This window comes from Argopecten irradians, chromosome 4, assembly GCF_041381155.1.
Source record: "Argopecten irradians isolate NY chromosome 4, Ai_NY, whole genome shotgun sequence".
NCBI lineage: Eukaryota > Metazoa > Mollusca > Bivalvia > Pectinida > Pectinidae > Argopecten > Argopecten irradians.
Window position 1 is genome coordinate 52475190 of NC_091137.1, and position 17483 is coordinate 52492672.

The 17483-nt window shown below is 35.4% G+C and overlaps 1 protein-coding gene across 1 annotated transcript; it reads right to left on the bottom strand.

Moving 5' to 3' along the window:
- Nucleotides 1-5777: 5777 nt before the first annotated feature.
- On the bottom strand, nt 5778-15881 carry LOC138322362 (uncharacterized). The gene is made up of 6 exons (XM_069266402.1): nt 15428-15881; nt 11947-15374; nt 11098-11289; nt 7605-10410; nt 7048-7220; nt 5778-5810 (listed from the first exon to the last, which is right to left on the bottom strand). The coding sequence occupies exons 1-6, from the start codon at nt 15879-15881 to the stop codon at nt 5778-5780; spliced, it is 7086 nt and encodes a 2361-aa protein (XP_069122503.1).
- Nucleotides 15882-17483: the final 1602 nt, after the last annotated feature.

Below are 17483 nucleotides of genomic sequence, written 5' to 3' on the forward strand. Positions count from 1 at the left end.
CGGGCTAACAATCCTAAAATCTTCAAATGACTTATTGTAAAGTTCTGAAAGGCCTAAGACCTGGTATTGGACTTTTGGTACGTTGAAACTAAGCGCTACCAAGTGTTTTATAAATGACCTTGAACGAAGTAGCTTTTGGTGAAAAGCCCGTCAAATTGTCCCGGTGACAATTTCTAGTTCTTATTATTATTATTCTTATTATTATTATTCTTCTTCCTGTTTTTGTGAACGCTCTATCGGTCAAACGGTAAGACATAGGATAAAAATGATTTCAGTATGTTTAAACCATGTATCTGAAGTGTGATCCATGAACAAAATTAAGTAGGTCAAAAAATTCCAAAATGGCCGCCATGACGTAAAACCTAAAAACACAAAAACTGCTATAACTCAAAAAGTATGAAAGCTATTTCAAATCTGAAGGTATTTTATTGTAGGGAATGAACATATCTAACTTTTACCCATGACATGTTTCCACAAAATATGTCTCGTTAAAAAGCTCGCTATTAGGTCAAAGTTTACAAAAAGTGACTATTTTTAGAATTTTTTTTATTATTTCATTTTTTTCCAAATTTTTTGCATTAAATCGATGCAGTATGTCATTTTGAAGGTTTTTGATGTCTTCAAATTAAAATTGGTCCACTAAATATTTTTTTATGACGTAATTAATATTTAACTAAGATTTTTTTGCAAATTTCGACAATTATATTTTAAACATCTCCTCTGATTCCACCAGTCCGATCAAGCCCAAACTCACACAAGTTCTTCAACTGATTACAGTGACTAATTCTTGTTAATATGGTGTTGATTCAAATTCAAATATGGCCGCAATGACGTCACTTCCGGTTTAACCTAGACAGCCATAACTCGTTAACCACTGAGCCAATTTCTTTCATTTTTTTTATATGTGATGTAGAATAGCATACTGAGAAACTTTGTAATTGTACATTTTTCTCTAAAAATGTCAACTTCCGGTTGTTTTATTGACTCATAGTGCAAAATCGCCGTTTTCTGTGAAAATCACGAAAATATCTTCTTGTCAAGTTCTACATAGTATAGAGGCTTCATGATTTGCATGAAGTAAGCTTAGGTAGTTGACTATCGGGTTTGAAAAAATAAACGAGCTTGACCTTCATCCAAGGTCACAGAGTGCGTGTGATTGTAGAGTTATGAAAATGATCCTGTGAAAATTCAGCTCATTGAGACAGCCGTAGCTCGTTAACCACAAAGCCAATTACTTTCATTTTTGGATATGTTATGTAGAATCGAAAATGAAACAATTCATTTTGTTACAACTTTTCTGTAAAACGTCAACTTCCGGTTGGAAATAAGGGACAAAGTTCAAAAATGCAATTTTTTGACAAAATCATTAAAAAATCTTCTTCTCAATTTCTAGAAGGCCTAGAGACCTAATATTAAGCATGAAGCATGCTGACATAAATGCCTACCAAGTTTGTTAATGTGATTGACCTTGACCTATATCAAAGGGCACTCGGGCTAACAATCCTAAAATCTTCAAATGACTTATTGTAAAGTTCTGAAAGGCCTAAGACCTGGTATTGGACTTTTGGTACGTTGAAACTAAGCGCTACCAAGTTTTTTATAAATGACCTTGAACGAAGTAGCTTTTAGGTGAAAAGCCCGTCAAAGCAATTTTTACCCGGTGACAATTTCTAGTTATTCTTATTATTATTATTCTTCTTCCTGTTTTTGTGAACGCTCTATCGGTCAAACGGTAAGACATAGGATAAAAATGATTTCAGTATGTTTAAACCAAACATCTGAAGGTGATCCATGAACAAAATTAAGTAGGTCAAAAAATCCAAAATGGCCGCCATGACGTAAAACCTTAAAACACAAAAAATGCTTTAACTCAAAAAATATGAAAGCTATTGCAAATCTGAAGGTAATTTTATTGTAGGGAATGAACATATCTAACTTTTACCCATGACATGTTTCCACAAAATATGTCTCGTTAAAAAGCTCGCTATAGGTCAAAGTTTACAAAAAAGTGACTATTTTTAGAATTTTTTTTATTATTCATTTTTTTCCAAACTTTTTTCATTAAATCGATGCAGTATTCATTCTAAAGGTTTTGGTGTCTTCAAATTAAAAATTGGTCCACTAAATAATTTTTTATGACGTAATTAATATTTAACTAAGACTTTTTTGCAAATTTCGACAATTATATTTTAAACATCTCCTCTGATTCCACCAGTCCGATCAAGCCCAAACTCACACACAGAGATCTTCCACTTATTACCGTGACCAATTCTTGTTAATATGGTGTTGATTCAAATTCAAATATGGCCGCAATGACGTCACTTCCGGTTAAACCTAGACAGCCATAACTCGTTAACCACTGAGCCAATTCCTTTCATTTTTTTATATGTGATGTAGAATAGCATACTGAGAAACTTTGTAATTGTACATTTTTCTCTAAAATGTCAACTTCCGGTTGTTCATTGACTCATAGTGCAAAATCGCCGTTTTCGGTGAAAATCACGAAAAAAATCTTCTTCTCAAGATCTACATAGTATAGAGGCTTCATGTTTTGCATGAAGTAAGCTTAGGTAGTTGACTATCGGGTTTGAAAAAATAAACGAGCTTGACCTTCATCCAAGGTCACAGAGTGCGTTTGATTGTAGAGTTATGAAAATAATCCTGTGAAAATTCAGCTCATTGAGACAGCCGTAGCTCGTTAACCACAAAGCCAATTACTTTCATTTTTGGATATGTTATGTAGAATCAAAAATGAAACAATTCCTTTTGTTACAACTTTTCTGTAAAACGTCAACTTCCGGTTGGAAATAAGGGACAAAGTTCAAAAATGCAATTTTTCGACAAAATCATTAAAAAATCTTCTTCTCAATTTCTAGAAGGCCTAGAGACCTAATATTAAGCATGAAGCATGCTGACATAAATGCCTACCAAGTTTGTTAATGTGATTGACCTTGACCTATATCAAAGGGCACTCGGGCTAACAATCCTAAAATCTTCAAATGACTTATTGTAAAGTTCTGAAAGGCCTAAGACCTGGTATTGGACTTTTGGTACGTTGAAACTAAGCGCTACCAAGTGTTTTATAAATGACCTTGAACGGAGTAGCTTTTAGGTGAAAAGCCCGTCAAATTGTCCCGGTGACAATTTCTAGTTATTATTATTATTATTATTCTTCTTCCTGTTTTTGTGAACGCTCTATCGGTCAAACGGTAAGACATAGGATAAAAATGATTTCAGTATGTTTTAAACCAAACATCTGAAGGTGATCCATGAACAAAATTAAGTAGGTCAAAAAATCCAAAATGGCCGCCATGACGTAAAACCTTAAAACACAAAAAAATGCTATAACTCAAAAAGTATGCAAGCTTTTTCAAATCTGAAGGTATTTTATTGTAGGGAATGAACATATCTAACTTTTACCCATGACATGTTTCCACAAAATATGTCTCGTTAAAAAGCTCGCTAGAGGTCAAAGTTTACCAAAAGTGACTATTTTTAGATTTTTTTTATTATTTATTTTTTTCTCCAACTTTTTTCAATACATCGACTCCGGATGTCATTTTGAAGGTTTGGATGTCTTCAAAAAAAATTGGTCCACTAATTAATTTTTTATGACGTAATTAATATTTAACTAAGATTTTTTTGCAAATTTCGACAATTATATTTTAAACATCTCCTCTGATTCCACCAGACCAATCAAGCCCAAACTCACACAAGATCTTCACTTGATTACCGTGACTAATTCTTGTTAATATGGTGTTGATTCAAATTCAAATATGGCCGCAATGACGTCACTTCCGGTTTAACCTAGACAGCCATAACTCGTTAACCACTGAGCCAATTTCTTTCAGTTTTTTATATGTTGTGTAGAATAGCATACTGAGAAACTTTGTAATTGTACATTTTTCTCTAAAATGTCAACTTCCGGTTGTTTATTGACTCATAGTGCAAAATCGCCGTTTTCGGTGAAAATCACGAAAAAAATCTTCTTGTCAAGTTCTACATGGTATAGAGGCTTCATGTTTTGCATGAAGTAAGCTTAGGTAGTTGACTACCGGATTTGAAAAAAATAAACGAGCTTGACCATCATCCAAGGTCACAGAGTGCGTTTGATTGTAGAGTTATGAAAATAATCCTGTGAAAATTCAGCTCATTGAGACAGCCGTAGCCGGTTAAACCACACAGCCAATTCCTTTCATTTTTGGATATGTTATGAAGAATCAAAAATGAAACAATTAATTTTAACAACCACTTTTCTGTAAAACGTCAACTTCCGGTTGGAAATAAGGGACAAAGTTCAAAAATGCAATTTTTCGACAAAATCATTAAAAAATCTTCTTGTCAATTTCTAGAAGGCATAGAGACCTAATATTAAGCATGAAGCATGCTGATAAATGCCTACCAAGTTTTTTAATGTGATTGACCTTGACCTATATCAAAGGGCACTCGGGCTAACAATCCTAAAATCTTCAAATGACTTATTGTAAAGTTCTGAAAGGCCTACGACCTGGTATTGGACTTTTGGTACGTTGAAACTAAGCGCTACCAAGTGTGTTATGAATGACCTTGAACGGAGTAGCTTTTAGGTGAAAAGCCCGTCAAATTGTCCCGGTGACAATTTCTAGTTAGGGCTTTTCACTTTTTGGTGAAAAGACCTATTGTTTTCGTTAAGTTTCTTATTCTTCTTATTATTATTATTCTTATTATTCTTCTTCCTGTTTTTGTGAACGCTCTCTCGGTCAAACGGTAACACACAGGTTAAAAATGATTTCAGTATGTTTTAACCAAACATCTGAAGGTGTTCCATGAACAAAATTAAGTAGGTCAAAAATTCCAAAATGGCCGCCATGACGTAAAACCTTAAAACCACAAAAACTGCTTTAACTCAAAAAATATGAAAGCTATTGCAAATCTGAAGGTAATTTATTGTAGGGAATGAACATATCTAACTTTTACCCATGACATGTTTCCACAAAATATGTCTTGTTAAAAAGCTCGCTAGAGGTCAAAGTTTACAAAAAAGTGACTATTTTTAGAAATTTTTTTATTATTCAATTTTTTCCAATTTTTTTCCATTGCATCGATGCAGTATCTCATTCTGAAGGCTTTGATGTCTTCAAATTAAAAATTAGTCCACTAAATAATTTTTTATGACGTAATTAATATTTAACTAAGATTTTTTTTCAAATTTCGACAATTATATTTTAAACATCTCCTCTGATTCCACCAGTGCGATCAAGCCCAAACGCACTACAAATCTTCCACTTGTCACCGTGACCAATTCTTGTTAATATGGTGTGGATTCAAATTCAAATATGGCCGCAATGACGTCATTTCCGGTTTAACCTAGACATCCATAACTCGTTAACCACTGAGCCAATTCCTTTCATGTTTTTATATGTTATGTAGAATAGCATACTGAGAAACTTTGTAATTGTACATTTTTCCCTAAAATGTCAACTTCCGGTTGATCATTGACTCATAATGGAAATTCGCCATTTTCGGTGAAAATCACGAAAAAAATCTTCTTGTCAAGTTCTACATAGTATAGAGGCTTCATGATTTGCATGAAGTAAGCTTAGGTAGTTGACTATCGGGTTTGAAAAAATAAACGAGCTTGATCTTCATCCAAGGTCACAGAGAGCATGTGATTGTAGAGTTATGAAAATAATCCTGTGAAAATTCAGCTCATTGAGACAGCCGTAGCTCGTTAACCACAAAGCCATTTACTTTCATTTTTGGATATGTTATGTAGAATAAAAAATGAAACAATTCATTTAATTACCACCTTTCTGTAAAACGTCAAATTCCTGTTGGAAATAAGGAACAAAGTTAAAAAATCAAGGCCGCAGTCTCCCAAAACACGCACCTCGCAGTGCATACAAGCTACACACCGCCTACCTACATGGGAGGCCGTCCTTGGAGGCCGTCCTTACAAGATCCTGACTGTTAATCGGAAGTTAATGAATCAAACAAACAAACAAACAAACTAAGCTTAAATCTAAATTACACCTTCAAATGACTTCATGATGTTCTAGAAGGCGAGTTATTATTGCGGATTGGATATAAAAACGATGAAAATCACGAAAATATCTTCTTGTCAAGTTCTACATAGTGTAGAGGCTTGATATTGTGCATGAAGTAAGCTTAGGTAATTGACTATAAGGTTTGAAAAAATAAACGAGCCTGACCTAGTGCGTGTGACGAACTATGAAAATAATCTTGTGAAAATTCAGCTCATTGAGACAGCCGTAGCTCGTTAACCACAAAGCCAATATCTTTCATTTTTGGATACGTTATGTAGAATAAAAAATGAAACAATTAATTTTATTACCACCTTTCTGTACAACGTCAACTTCCGGTTGGAAATAAGGAACAAAGTTAAAAAAATCAAGGCCGCAGTCTCCCAAAACACGCACCTCGCAGTGCATATAAGCTACACACCGCCTACATGGGAGGCCGTCCTTACATGACCCTGGCTGTTAATCGGAAGTTCAAACAAACAAACAAAATAAGCTTAAATCTAAATTAAACCTTCAAACGACTTCATGATGTTCTAGAAGGCGACAGTTATTCTTGCGGATTGGATATAAAAACGGAATGAAAAAGAGGTAACATCGACAAAAGTCCTTTGGTTTAGAATGATCGATTTATTCCATGTTTAAATCACCGGATATATCAGTTAGGTCCATTTTAAAACGACACTGAAATAGCCTCATGATAGCTATAATAACACGGTACCACTTGTACATTTATATTATCAATGTTTTTAACATATACATGATCAATAAGCGTCCCCTTCTCAGTTGTTGGTTCTCTCACCAATTGTTTGTAGCCATAAGACTCCATAAGTGTTTTCACAGATGATGTTTTAAATATGTCTTGATTGAAATCACCTAGAATTATTGAACTCTTATTATCGTCAATTTGCTTCACTAAATGTATCAATTTCTTTTTAAAGTTCTGAATGCTGTACGACGGTGGCCGATACATGGTAATGACAATGACAGTTTTAATCATAAAAGCAATATATTCAAAATCATTCACCTCCAGGAATATACGATTGAATTCGGCATTGTTTCTACTGAACACTGCTACACCGCCATGTTCGGATGCTTCTGTGTCATCTGAGTAGCTGAATGACATTTTTCTGGTTTGATTATGTAAATAAAAGTTTGGAACATTGATATTGTCGTAAGTATCATCTACTAGCCAGGTTTCTGTCAAACAAACATAATCGGCTTCGAGCATTTGTTTATTACCACGTACATCTCGTAAGTGCGGAATTAATCCTTCAGTGTTATGATAAATAAGGTTTGTTGAATTTTGAACAGTTTGCTCATTTGTAGTAATAAAATTGGGCATTCTTGCAAGTGAATCCTTTATTTTTGGATTGGAGAAAATCATTTTCTGGTTAAAATGTATGATTGAAAGTCCTTGGACAGACGTTACTCTACTTAATGCTACATACGCTTGGCCTGGCGCAAATATTTTATCCAAACAAATAACAGCTTTATCAGTTGTAAGACCTTGGACTTTATGAACAGTACATGCCCATGCAAGTTTCAAGGGAAATTGACGTCTTACATTTCTATTGTTTTTACCCCGTACTTCCTCCTGACGTTCTATTTTAACCAATATATCACCTCCAATATTTCTACCATTTATTCTTCCAACTTTTTTATTGTCAAAAATAACTTCAACAAATTTTACTGATTTGCTGTTCTCTTCAGTTACCAATCCTTTTACTGTTCCGAATGCACCATTAACGAGTCCATCAGAAACATCTACATTTGAGGTAAGCATGACACGAGCACCTACTGACAACCATAATGAACTGGGCAAACTACATGTTCTTTTCTGTGCGTCGGGGACCTCATTTCTTGTCATTCTTCCACTGCGTTCATCTTTAGTCCAGTCTTCTGCATCAATACAAAGAGGGTCATCGCAAATTTCGTGTAATGCATTCAAATTATGTGTATTCACCTGATCATTACATGCATATATATGTAAAGCGTTACTTTGTTCACCAGTTTCTCTGCTGGATAGCATTTGTATATCATTATCATTAAGCGTTTCATTTTTTGGCTTGATACGACATCGGTTTAGTACTTTTGCAAACTCCTGGTCATCCTTCTGTCTCATTACTTCTTCTAATTCCACAATTGAGAAATTATCATTCCATAAGTCATAATAAATATCTCTGGTATACAAAGCTTTTCCCTTGACTGGGGGGAGCTGGTAGAAATCGCCTACAGCTAATACACTGACCTTACCAAATGGAGAATGATCACCTGTTTGTTTTATTTGTCTCAAGCGTCCGTGAACATAAGAGAGCAGTTTTTTGTCAACCATTGATATCTCATCTATTATGAGAAGTTGCAACTGACCAAGTTTACTTCGCATGGTGTTAATTCTTTCATCACCAAGTGGTTGATAATTCGATTTAGCATCTACAGGTATCGAAAATGCGTTATGAATAGTTGAACCGCCAATGTTAAAAGCTGCAACACCAGTTGGTGCAACTAACAAAACTGAAATATCATCTGGATTTTGCAATGTAGGTGCAAAAAGCCTAGTGACCTCATAATAGATGGCTTTAATCAAATGACTTTTTCCTGTACCAGCTCCTCCAGTTAGATACACATGTAGTGGTTCAGGTTCAAGACCATATAGTTTATGACAGCACCATTGCCGAATCCTGTAGAACACTTGTGTTTGTTTTGAATTCATTGATCTTAGTATAGTTAAACCTTCATCTCTTGATACAACAGCAGGGCATATTTCTACATCTACATTTTTCTTATTGCACTGTAAATCTGGTATTTCTTTTATCTCTTCTGTATCGTCTCCTGAATTACACTTTTCTAAATCACATTCGATTCGTTGTACTTCTGATTCCGGACAAATGAGTGCCCAAGCATCTTCTTGCGGTTCAAGATTTTCCAAAATATTTTGTGCTTCCTCTAATGCATCTACATCCTTTTCAAAAAAGTTACGGTTAGCATCTACTAATGACTTGACCTCTTTTAACTGTTCATCTCCTTCGAATTTGACATATCCTGTGTTGTAAAACTCTTCGTGAGTTTCAAAACCATTTGGTTTTAATTGGAGATCGGTTCTAAATGGCAAGTACAGTTGAAGAATAGATTGAAAATATTTCTCTGGTGTACGTGTGACTGAAAACCTAGGGTATCTTATTACAGCAAAGTCTGTTCGTGATCGCTTCATTACAAACCCCAAACCATTTTGTAGAGTATGGACAATATTCCGATGCTTAGAATCTTTGGACACTTCACTTGATGATAATACTCTATATTCGGAACAAAACGTACCAAGACAGATTTGTTCAAAGTCTTCAGTTCTAGGTCTTGCTTTGTACCTGTCAACCAGGTTAGTCATCCATATATTGCTGTCATCGATCTCTGCTTGTTTTTTTATAACAGATAACGGAAGACTCATTCGTACAGGGTTATCACCAATGGGTATGAATTGAACTTTTCTCGAACTTTGTTTTAGTTTCAAGTTGCAAACCCTAAATGTAGCTTCCTGTGCACTTACTTCGCGATGATGAAGATACACACTTCCAATTTTTTTCATGGCCTTTTCTGCATCACAGTTGCCCTCTTTAGCTTCAGTCTGAGCATGATCAAGTATTTGACTGATTTCCCTTTCGGCTTTGGAAATGTATGACACTATGTATACAACGCATGCGTATGCGTCGGTTATATACTGAATATCCATATTTGCATTCCAACATAGTAGTAAGTGTGGGTTGTACTGGTTTGTCCAGGTTTCATTTACATCTCTCTTCAGAACCACATTTGTTTTTTTCGTGAGGGTATTACATGCTTGTTCAAAAACAGATTGTGTCAATCCTAGTTCATGAAAAATGGTTTCAACTGTTTCAGTATCATGGTCTGCAGATGTTATCCGTTCCCACAAAGAATTCAATGTAGCTTTTGCCATTTCAACAGTCATATTTCCAATTTTCATGTTATGTGAGCAAACCTCTTCAAACTCTTCTGCACTCATTGTGGGGTCTGACTTTTTTATGTCTTTCGAATTGTTTTGTAGGCGTGAAACAAATGTCTTAGCTGATGGTGGTCTAGGAAAGTTAAATCGACATGCTTTTCCACCCTTTTTACAAGACTTAGAATGTCGTTTACTATGTTGTTGGACACTTGTAACTATTTCGTGCAAGTCTGTTTCGCTATCCGAAGGCATTCTACATGTAACATATCTGTTAACAAAATCGACTATATCTGCATCATCATCTTTGTCCAATTGTGGGGCATTCTCTACCCAGAATAAACAATGAGTGTGCGGAGACCCTCTCTGTTGGAATTCAACTCTATAGAAATAGTCAATAACGTTACCTATTGGATTAGCTTTGGACATGATAACATCCTTTAAGAAATAGTGAAAGCGGTGTTCAAACATTCTAGCTACTGTTATAGGATTGCTTTTCAATACATCGTTTTTCTCTTTCCATCCTAAGATTTCTATTTTTCTTTTATCATTTTGCTGATTTAAAATGCATTCCATTACTTCGGTCCACCTCATTTCTGCTGCCGAAAATGAACAAAACCATGTTGGAAGCCCAAGCTGGCGTAGCATAGCAAACAGATCTTTTTGTGTTGCTTGCCAATACGGTGGTGTACCTCTTATTGGTTTAAGGAACTTGTAACCTTCGTCATTTTTTAGGATCGATTTAACATTTTCATGGTTTTTTAATGTTTCCGAAGTGACATTTTTTCCATCTTGACCAACACTAGTTCCTTTTCTTAAAGCTATCGAAACATTCGACACCACTTGTTGTAATTCTGATATGTATTGTGCAAAAAATATAAAATCGGTGTTTTTTGCAAACCTATTGTCTGCATTCATCAATCTGTTATGCAAATACCTACATAACGTTATGTTAATATCACGTTCATCACTGAAAACATTTTCTCCGTCCGGAAATAATACAGGAAATGCTTTTGCTTCAATCCCCTTTTCCATTAGAATACTTATTGGGTTGTTTTTCTCGCATGGAGCTACTGAAAATATTTTGTCAAAATATTGATCGAGAACTTCTTGTCCTATATCTACAGGTTGTAAACAAGTATCAAGTGGCAAAGCGTGTAATGCATTATCAACACCGTCATCAACCGCTTCATTGTCATTGTTTTCCGCCTTTTCGATTTTTACCTCATTTTCCACATTGTTGTTGTCGGTGTTTTCCTCAATAGGGTTTTCCCACAATTTATCTAATTTCACATTTGCGTACCACTTGTTTCTATTCTTTAAATATGATATTGCCTTTTCAAGATTACTTGTATTCACAAAATGGTAGTTATAATGACCTTTGTATGAAAGTTTTCTTTTCAGTTTTACTCGAATTAATTGGTTATCGCTCTCACATCTTGGTAAACTTGTGATGGACGTGTTAATATCTGCTGGAACACACACAACTGGTCCATGTACACCGTGTTGTCCACCTTTCGGCAAAGGTATCATTTTCATGAATGGCACAATTGTTGATATCAAATGCGTTTCAATGGGATTTAAACACTTGAGTTCTGAAGGGATATCAACGGTTTCCATTTTGTTCATTGCAGCCTCACTGGGAATTTTTCCATCTAGTAATTTTCTATGACATGTAAAACAAATCCACGAAAAACACATGTTTGAGCATTGGTGGTTGTCATTAGCTGAACAAGGATTAACAAATCGTTCAGATATGCAAAGTTGTGCTACCTCGATACTTCTCGGTCCCATTGTAACATAATTATCTTTGTGGCATCGTAAAACCTGTTTCCTAAATAGCAATTTGTGACAGACAGAACATATGTGATCAGGATATTCTCTTATGATGTTTGCAAATGTGTTAATAACAAAGTTTAAATCTTGTTTTTTGTTTTCTAATTTATTTCTTGATTTTTTAACTCTATTTTTAACCTTATTTTTGTGGTCGTCTAACTCATATTTGCTTTTAGATGCATTTTTCAAATTTTCTCTGTGCTGTTCATTGCATTCATATTTTTTCTTTGATTCTTCCATCTTATTTTGTCTGTGTACGGTATTGTTTTCGTATTTTCTTTTTGATTCAGCTTTTTTTTTCCCCCTGTGCTCTTCGTTGATCTCATATTTCCTCTTTGATGCAGTTTTTACATTTTCCTTGTGTTCCACATCGATCTCATATTTCCTCTTTGATGCAGTTTTTACATTTTCCCTGTGTTCCACATCAATCTCATATTTCCTCTTTGATGAAGTTTTTACATTTTCCCTGTGTTCCACATCGATCTCATATTTTCTCTTTGATGCAGTTTTTACACTTTCCCTGTGCTTCTCATTGCTCTCATATTTTCGTTTTGATGAATTTATTTTAATTTGTCTGTGCTCTTCATTACATTCATACTTTCTTCTTGATGCAGATTTTATATTTTCTCTGTGCTCCATGTCGTATTGGTATTTTCCTTTTGATGTCCTAATCACATTTTGCCTGTGGTCTTTGTCCGTAGCGTATTTCATAATTGATTTGTCCATTTTACATTCTTTGTATGTATTGTCATTGGCGTATTTCTTTTTTGTATTCTCTTTTTTAGATTCCTTATAGACGCTATCAAATGCATACTTTAATCTTAGTTTTTCCTTTTTTACTTCGTACAACCTGTTAGCAGTGTTATTTTCAAAAGGAGCTGTTACCTCAATTGCTTTATCTCTGTTTTCTCTCATTCTTAATTTCCTTTCCATTTGCTTTTTCTTGTACGACTTCCTGATTTGTTTCTTTTTAGTACTAGTAAGTAACAAACTTGTATGAACATCTTGTATTTTTGCCCTAGAACTATTACTTATATTTGAAGTTTCTGAAACTTGATCAACCGTGCAGTTAACATCAACAGCGAGTTGTCTTCTTTTGACAGCAACTGCTGTAATTTCAAACCTGTCGTGCATGTTGTAATTCATTGACAGTGCCAATTGGATACAATGATCATACACCTCATCAATACATGATCGATGGACAACCACACTTCTCCCGCAGGGTATTTGTAAACCTAAAGAATTCCTTGAATGAGAATCGAAAGCGTAGTATCCGCCAGCTTCCTTAATAATTATGAACGTGTTTCCTTTAAAGGTGATAAAAGCACCATGACTTTCAGGCTGGTTTAACGCGGCATGTAATGCTTCATTCAGTGTGACAAACAGTAACACATCGAGATCTTGACCTGTATGCCCAAGTGTACCCTCTAGAGGTTCTTGAAATTCGAACTGGTAATTTTTCCCATAACATTCTAGCTCTCTTGGTATTTCATTTATTGAGACGTATTCGTGGTGCATTGTGGAGCTCTCCTGAAGGAAACCATAGACCTCGTCGCCTTGAAACAATATTAGGTCCAGATCCGGACTCATCCACGTGCTAATAGGCTTTTCTTTGCTATATACAAGAGCTGCTAGACTGTTCATTACACATTGTTTCCCTGCATTGTCTAAAAATCTTGGGTGTCCCTGATGAAAATTTCCCTGCACTGATTCATGCATGTCCCTTTGTGTCTGCATTTTTTCAAAACGTTTGTATGGGTGGCATTTATTCTCACCTAAATGGGCACTGTGTTTATTTATTGATTCAATACCTTCTGTCGAAGTGGATTTCTTTGCAACTGATTCTACATAAACGCCTGGTTTTTTGGGTACGTTATTGCCATTGCCAAATTGTTTTGTTTGCTTTCGACACATATTATTACCACTACATACAGCTGCACGATTACAACCCGCAAATGTTTCAACATTTCCAACCGTATCTTCAACGCTTAACACCACATCATAATGAGCTCGATATCTATGTATCAGATATATGGCTTCTTGTTCTACATCTCTATTTCGATCAACCTGTTTTGCTGAAAATTTCAACCAAGATGACAGATTCTCTTCATAGATGTACACATCGGTACAAAGAAAATCAGCAGCGGCCAATATTTCAATTTCTGTCGCCCATGTTCCGTTTTCCAGCATTTTCTTCTTCATCACCCAATCACCAACAGATTTATAACCAGATCTCAAGTGACTGTTGTATTGGTTTGCATTCTGAACCATGTGTATAACTGTGTCGTGTCGAATTTTTCTATGGTGCGTTTCATCATTACTTAGGCTATACGATAATGCTCTGAAAAAGCAGTTACCATCACCAAGTATTTGCTTCGTTTGCGTAGGTTTACCCAATATTTTATCATTCGTTTTTTCCTTTTCAGTGCGACAATGACTACCGATTTTCAATTTCTTTGTCAATCTCTGTTGCGTTCCAGTGGATAATGAATTAAAGTAGAACACTGCAGGTCCAGTTTCACTTTCAAATTGAACTTCATCTGTTTGTTCAAAGTCAGCCGTTTCATCTCTTGTCTGTTCTGTGGTATCTCTGTTTGGACCAGCAAAATATTCATGTGAATCATTGTGTTGACTGGACAACTGATTTATTTTGTTATCTATCACAATTTTCATTTCTTTAGAGATTGGTAATAGAACGTGTTCGTTTTTCTTTAATGTTTTCTTCAATTTACGTGGTGTTCTAGATTTTCTGATCGAACTAACATTTTCTTTTCCATTGTCTGTAGTGTGACATTTTTCTTCATTGTCATGAAGAATTGGAACATCTATTTCACGTTTACTCTCAGAATCTTTGCATTGTTTCTGTTTGTTTGATTTTCCTTTTAGTTTTTTTCTTTTCTGTTTATTTAATATTTCCAGTTTTTCTTGGCATGGTTTTAATTTCATGTTTTTGGTTTTAATTCTTCTACGGTTGGTTGGTCTCTCGCAAGAATACCTTAATCGAGATGTATGATGTTTTACTTTAATATGTTTCACCTTTTGATTTGAAATGTCAATAACTACGTTTTCCCCAGATTTTTCATTCGTTTTACCTTTTCTTAATTTTCTATCTGCCTTTGCAGTGATCAACATTATATTGAAGCGTTGCTTGTGTTTGCGTTTCGGCGTTTTAGTAGGATTATTCTCACCCAAAGGTGGTTTGTCAACTTTTCTTAAGGATGTAGCGACCTCACAAGCATATTCAGCTTTCTGTAAGGAGGTAGTATCCTCACTAGCAAATTCAACTTTTTTTAACAAGGTAACATTCTCACTCGTTAACTCAGCAGTTTTTTTTAACGAGGTAGCATCCTCACTACATGTAGTAAGCTCAGCAGCTTTTTTTAACGAGGTAGCATCCTCAGCAGTTAACTCAGCAGCTTTTTTTAACGAGGTAGCATCCTCAACAGTTAACTCAGCAGCTTTTTTTAACGAGGTAGCATCCTCCTCAGCAGCTTTTTTTAACGAGGTAGCATCCTCATCAGTTAACTCAGCAGCTTTTTTTAACGAGGTAGCATCCTCCTCAGCAGCTTTTTTTAACGAGGTAGCATCCTCACAGTTAGCTCAGCAGCTTTTTTTTAACGAGGTAGCATCCTCACAGTTAACTCAGCAGATTTTTTTAACGAGGTAGCATCCTCAGCAGTTAACTCAGCAGATTTTTTTAACGAGGTAGCATCCTCAGCAGTTAACTCAGCAGTTTTTTTTAACGAGGTAGCATCCTCAGCAGTTAACTCGGCAGCTTTTTTTAACGAGGTAGCATCCTCAGCAGTTAACTCAGCAGCTTTTTTTAACGAGGTAGCATCCTCAGCAGTTAACTCGGCAGCTTTTTTTAACGAGGTAGCATCCTCAGCAGTTAACTCAGCAGATTTTTTTAACGAGGTAGCATCCTCAGCAGTTAACCCAGCAGCTTTTTTTAACGAGGTAGCATCCTCACTAGTAGGCTCAGCAGTATTTTTTAACGAGATAACATCCTCTGGTGTCTCAGAAGGTACCCTCTTCTTCGCCAAACCCTTCCGCCAGTTCTTCTTTCGAGGCATTTTGAATCTGTAAAAGCTATTTATTATAAACTGAACAAAGGCAATTCAAAATTGCGAGACAAAAAATTCAATGGTAGAAAAAACCAAGGTGTTAGATAAACCTATTGTGGAATAAACTGTTATATGCCAATTATGGTCTTTATTATTCTGTTAATGAAGGAAAGATTGTTGAAATTTTATTTTTATTCCTAATCAAAATAGAATGCATAAAACTATTGATAATGGTTTTAATGAAAAACAAATGCTGTACCAAAGGACCTCTTTCACGAACTTCGGAAATTCGCCCACGATGCAATATCATCAAAACTAAATATTATATGTAGTAACATGAGTGCAAACCTTTTAAATACGATTAAAAAATTGCAGGGGGCTGTGCTATGGCCAAATTAAAGTTGTCAATTCGAGGGGTATGACAGGGATCCCTTTTTTATCCAAAACCGTATCAAAATGTCGTCATAAGAAAATGGTTTGAAGATAGTGTATAACGAGAAGCAAAACACAATACGAAAGCAATATGGAAGTACATTAGATCAAAATTAAAATAGCCCTGCAGGCAGAACGTTATGATTTTACCTGCATCCTATTGTGCATGATCGTAAAAGGCGACTAAATTTAGGATTTTTTCTCTTCTTCCTACCTTTATTCTTCCTAACATCTCCCTTGACAATGCCTCACTATTGGCCTTCTATTATACTTCAGGATGCTGTATCAAAACAATTTTTCAGATTGAAGGTAGATAGAATCAGTTACATCTTCGTAACCTCAAGAAAACAGCAGAGGCAATTTCTTCACCAAAAAAAAACTATTCAGCATTTCATTGAAAAAAGGAACAGTACCAGATGATTGAAAAAAAGCTCAAATAACCGTTATTTAAAGCAAAAGTATCAAATGCGAAAGAGGAAATTATGAGCCTTTTAGTTCAACTAAAACAATGGCCCTGCTGAAAGGGCGTTAGAATTTTACCGGCTGCCCATATGCATGATTGTAAAAGGCGACTAAATTTAGGATCTAATTTTCCTCTTATTTCTTACTAACTTCATTTTACTAACTTCATTCTTCCTAACGTCTCCCTCGACACCGCCTCATTTTTGGCCTTCGGTCGAGCGCTCGCCCCTGTGAGGTAGGCTCTGGGTTCTGTCCCCTGGCTGAGACACACCAAAGTCTAAAAAAGTGTTAATTTCTGCTGCTGCTAAGCGTTCAGTATAAATGAATGGGACGACTGTTTGGCCCGTTTGTCGCTTGATGTCTTCTGCGGCATGCTTCAGTTATATAGCACTATAAAAAGGTCAACAGTTCCACTATACAAGAAGACAACAGAAATATAGCTCAGACTTTTTAAACAAGAAACAGGCTTTTAGGTGAAAAGCCCGTCAAATTGTCCCGGTGATTTCAATTTTCTTCCAGTTAATTTCTATCGGTCAAACGGTAAGACATAGGATAAAAAAGATTTCAGCATTTTAAAAAACTGTGTATCAGAAGGTGATCTATGAAGAAAATTAAGTAGGTCAAAAATTCCAAAATGGCCGCAATGACGTAAAACCTAAAACCACAAAAACTGCTATAAACTCAAAAAGTATGAAAGCTATTTCAAACCTGAAGGTA

Coding starts and splice junctions, on each gene's coding strand:
- LOC138322362 (XM_069266402.1), bottom strand. CDS start 15,881: ATGCCTCGAAAGAAGAACTGGCGGAAGGGTTTGGCGAAGAAGAGGGTA. Junction 11,290..11,946: donor TAGACGACCACAAAAATAAG/GTTAAAAATAGA, acceptor TCATATTTAAAG/AATAGAAACAAGTGGTACGC. Junction 5,811..7,047: donor TCAATCGTATATTCCTGGAG/GTGAATGATTTT, acceptor TATTTCCAACAG/GAATTTGACGTTTTACAGAA.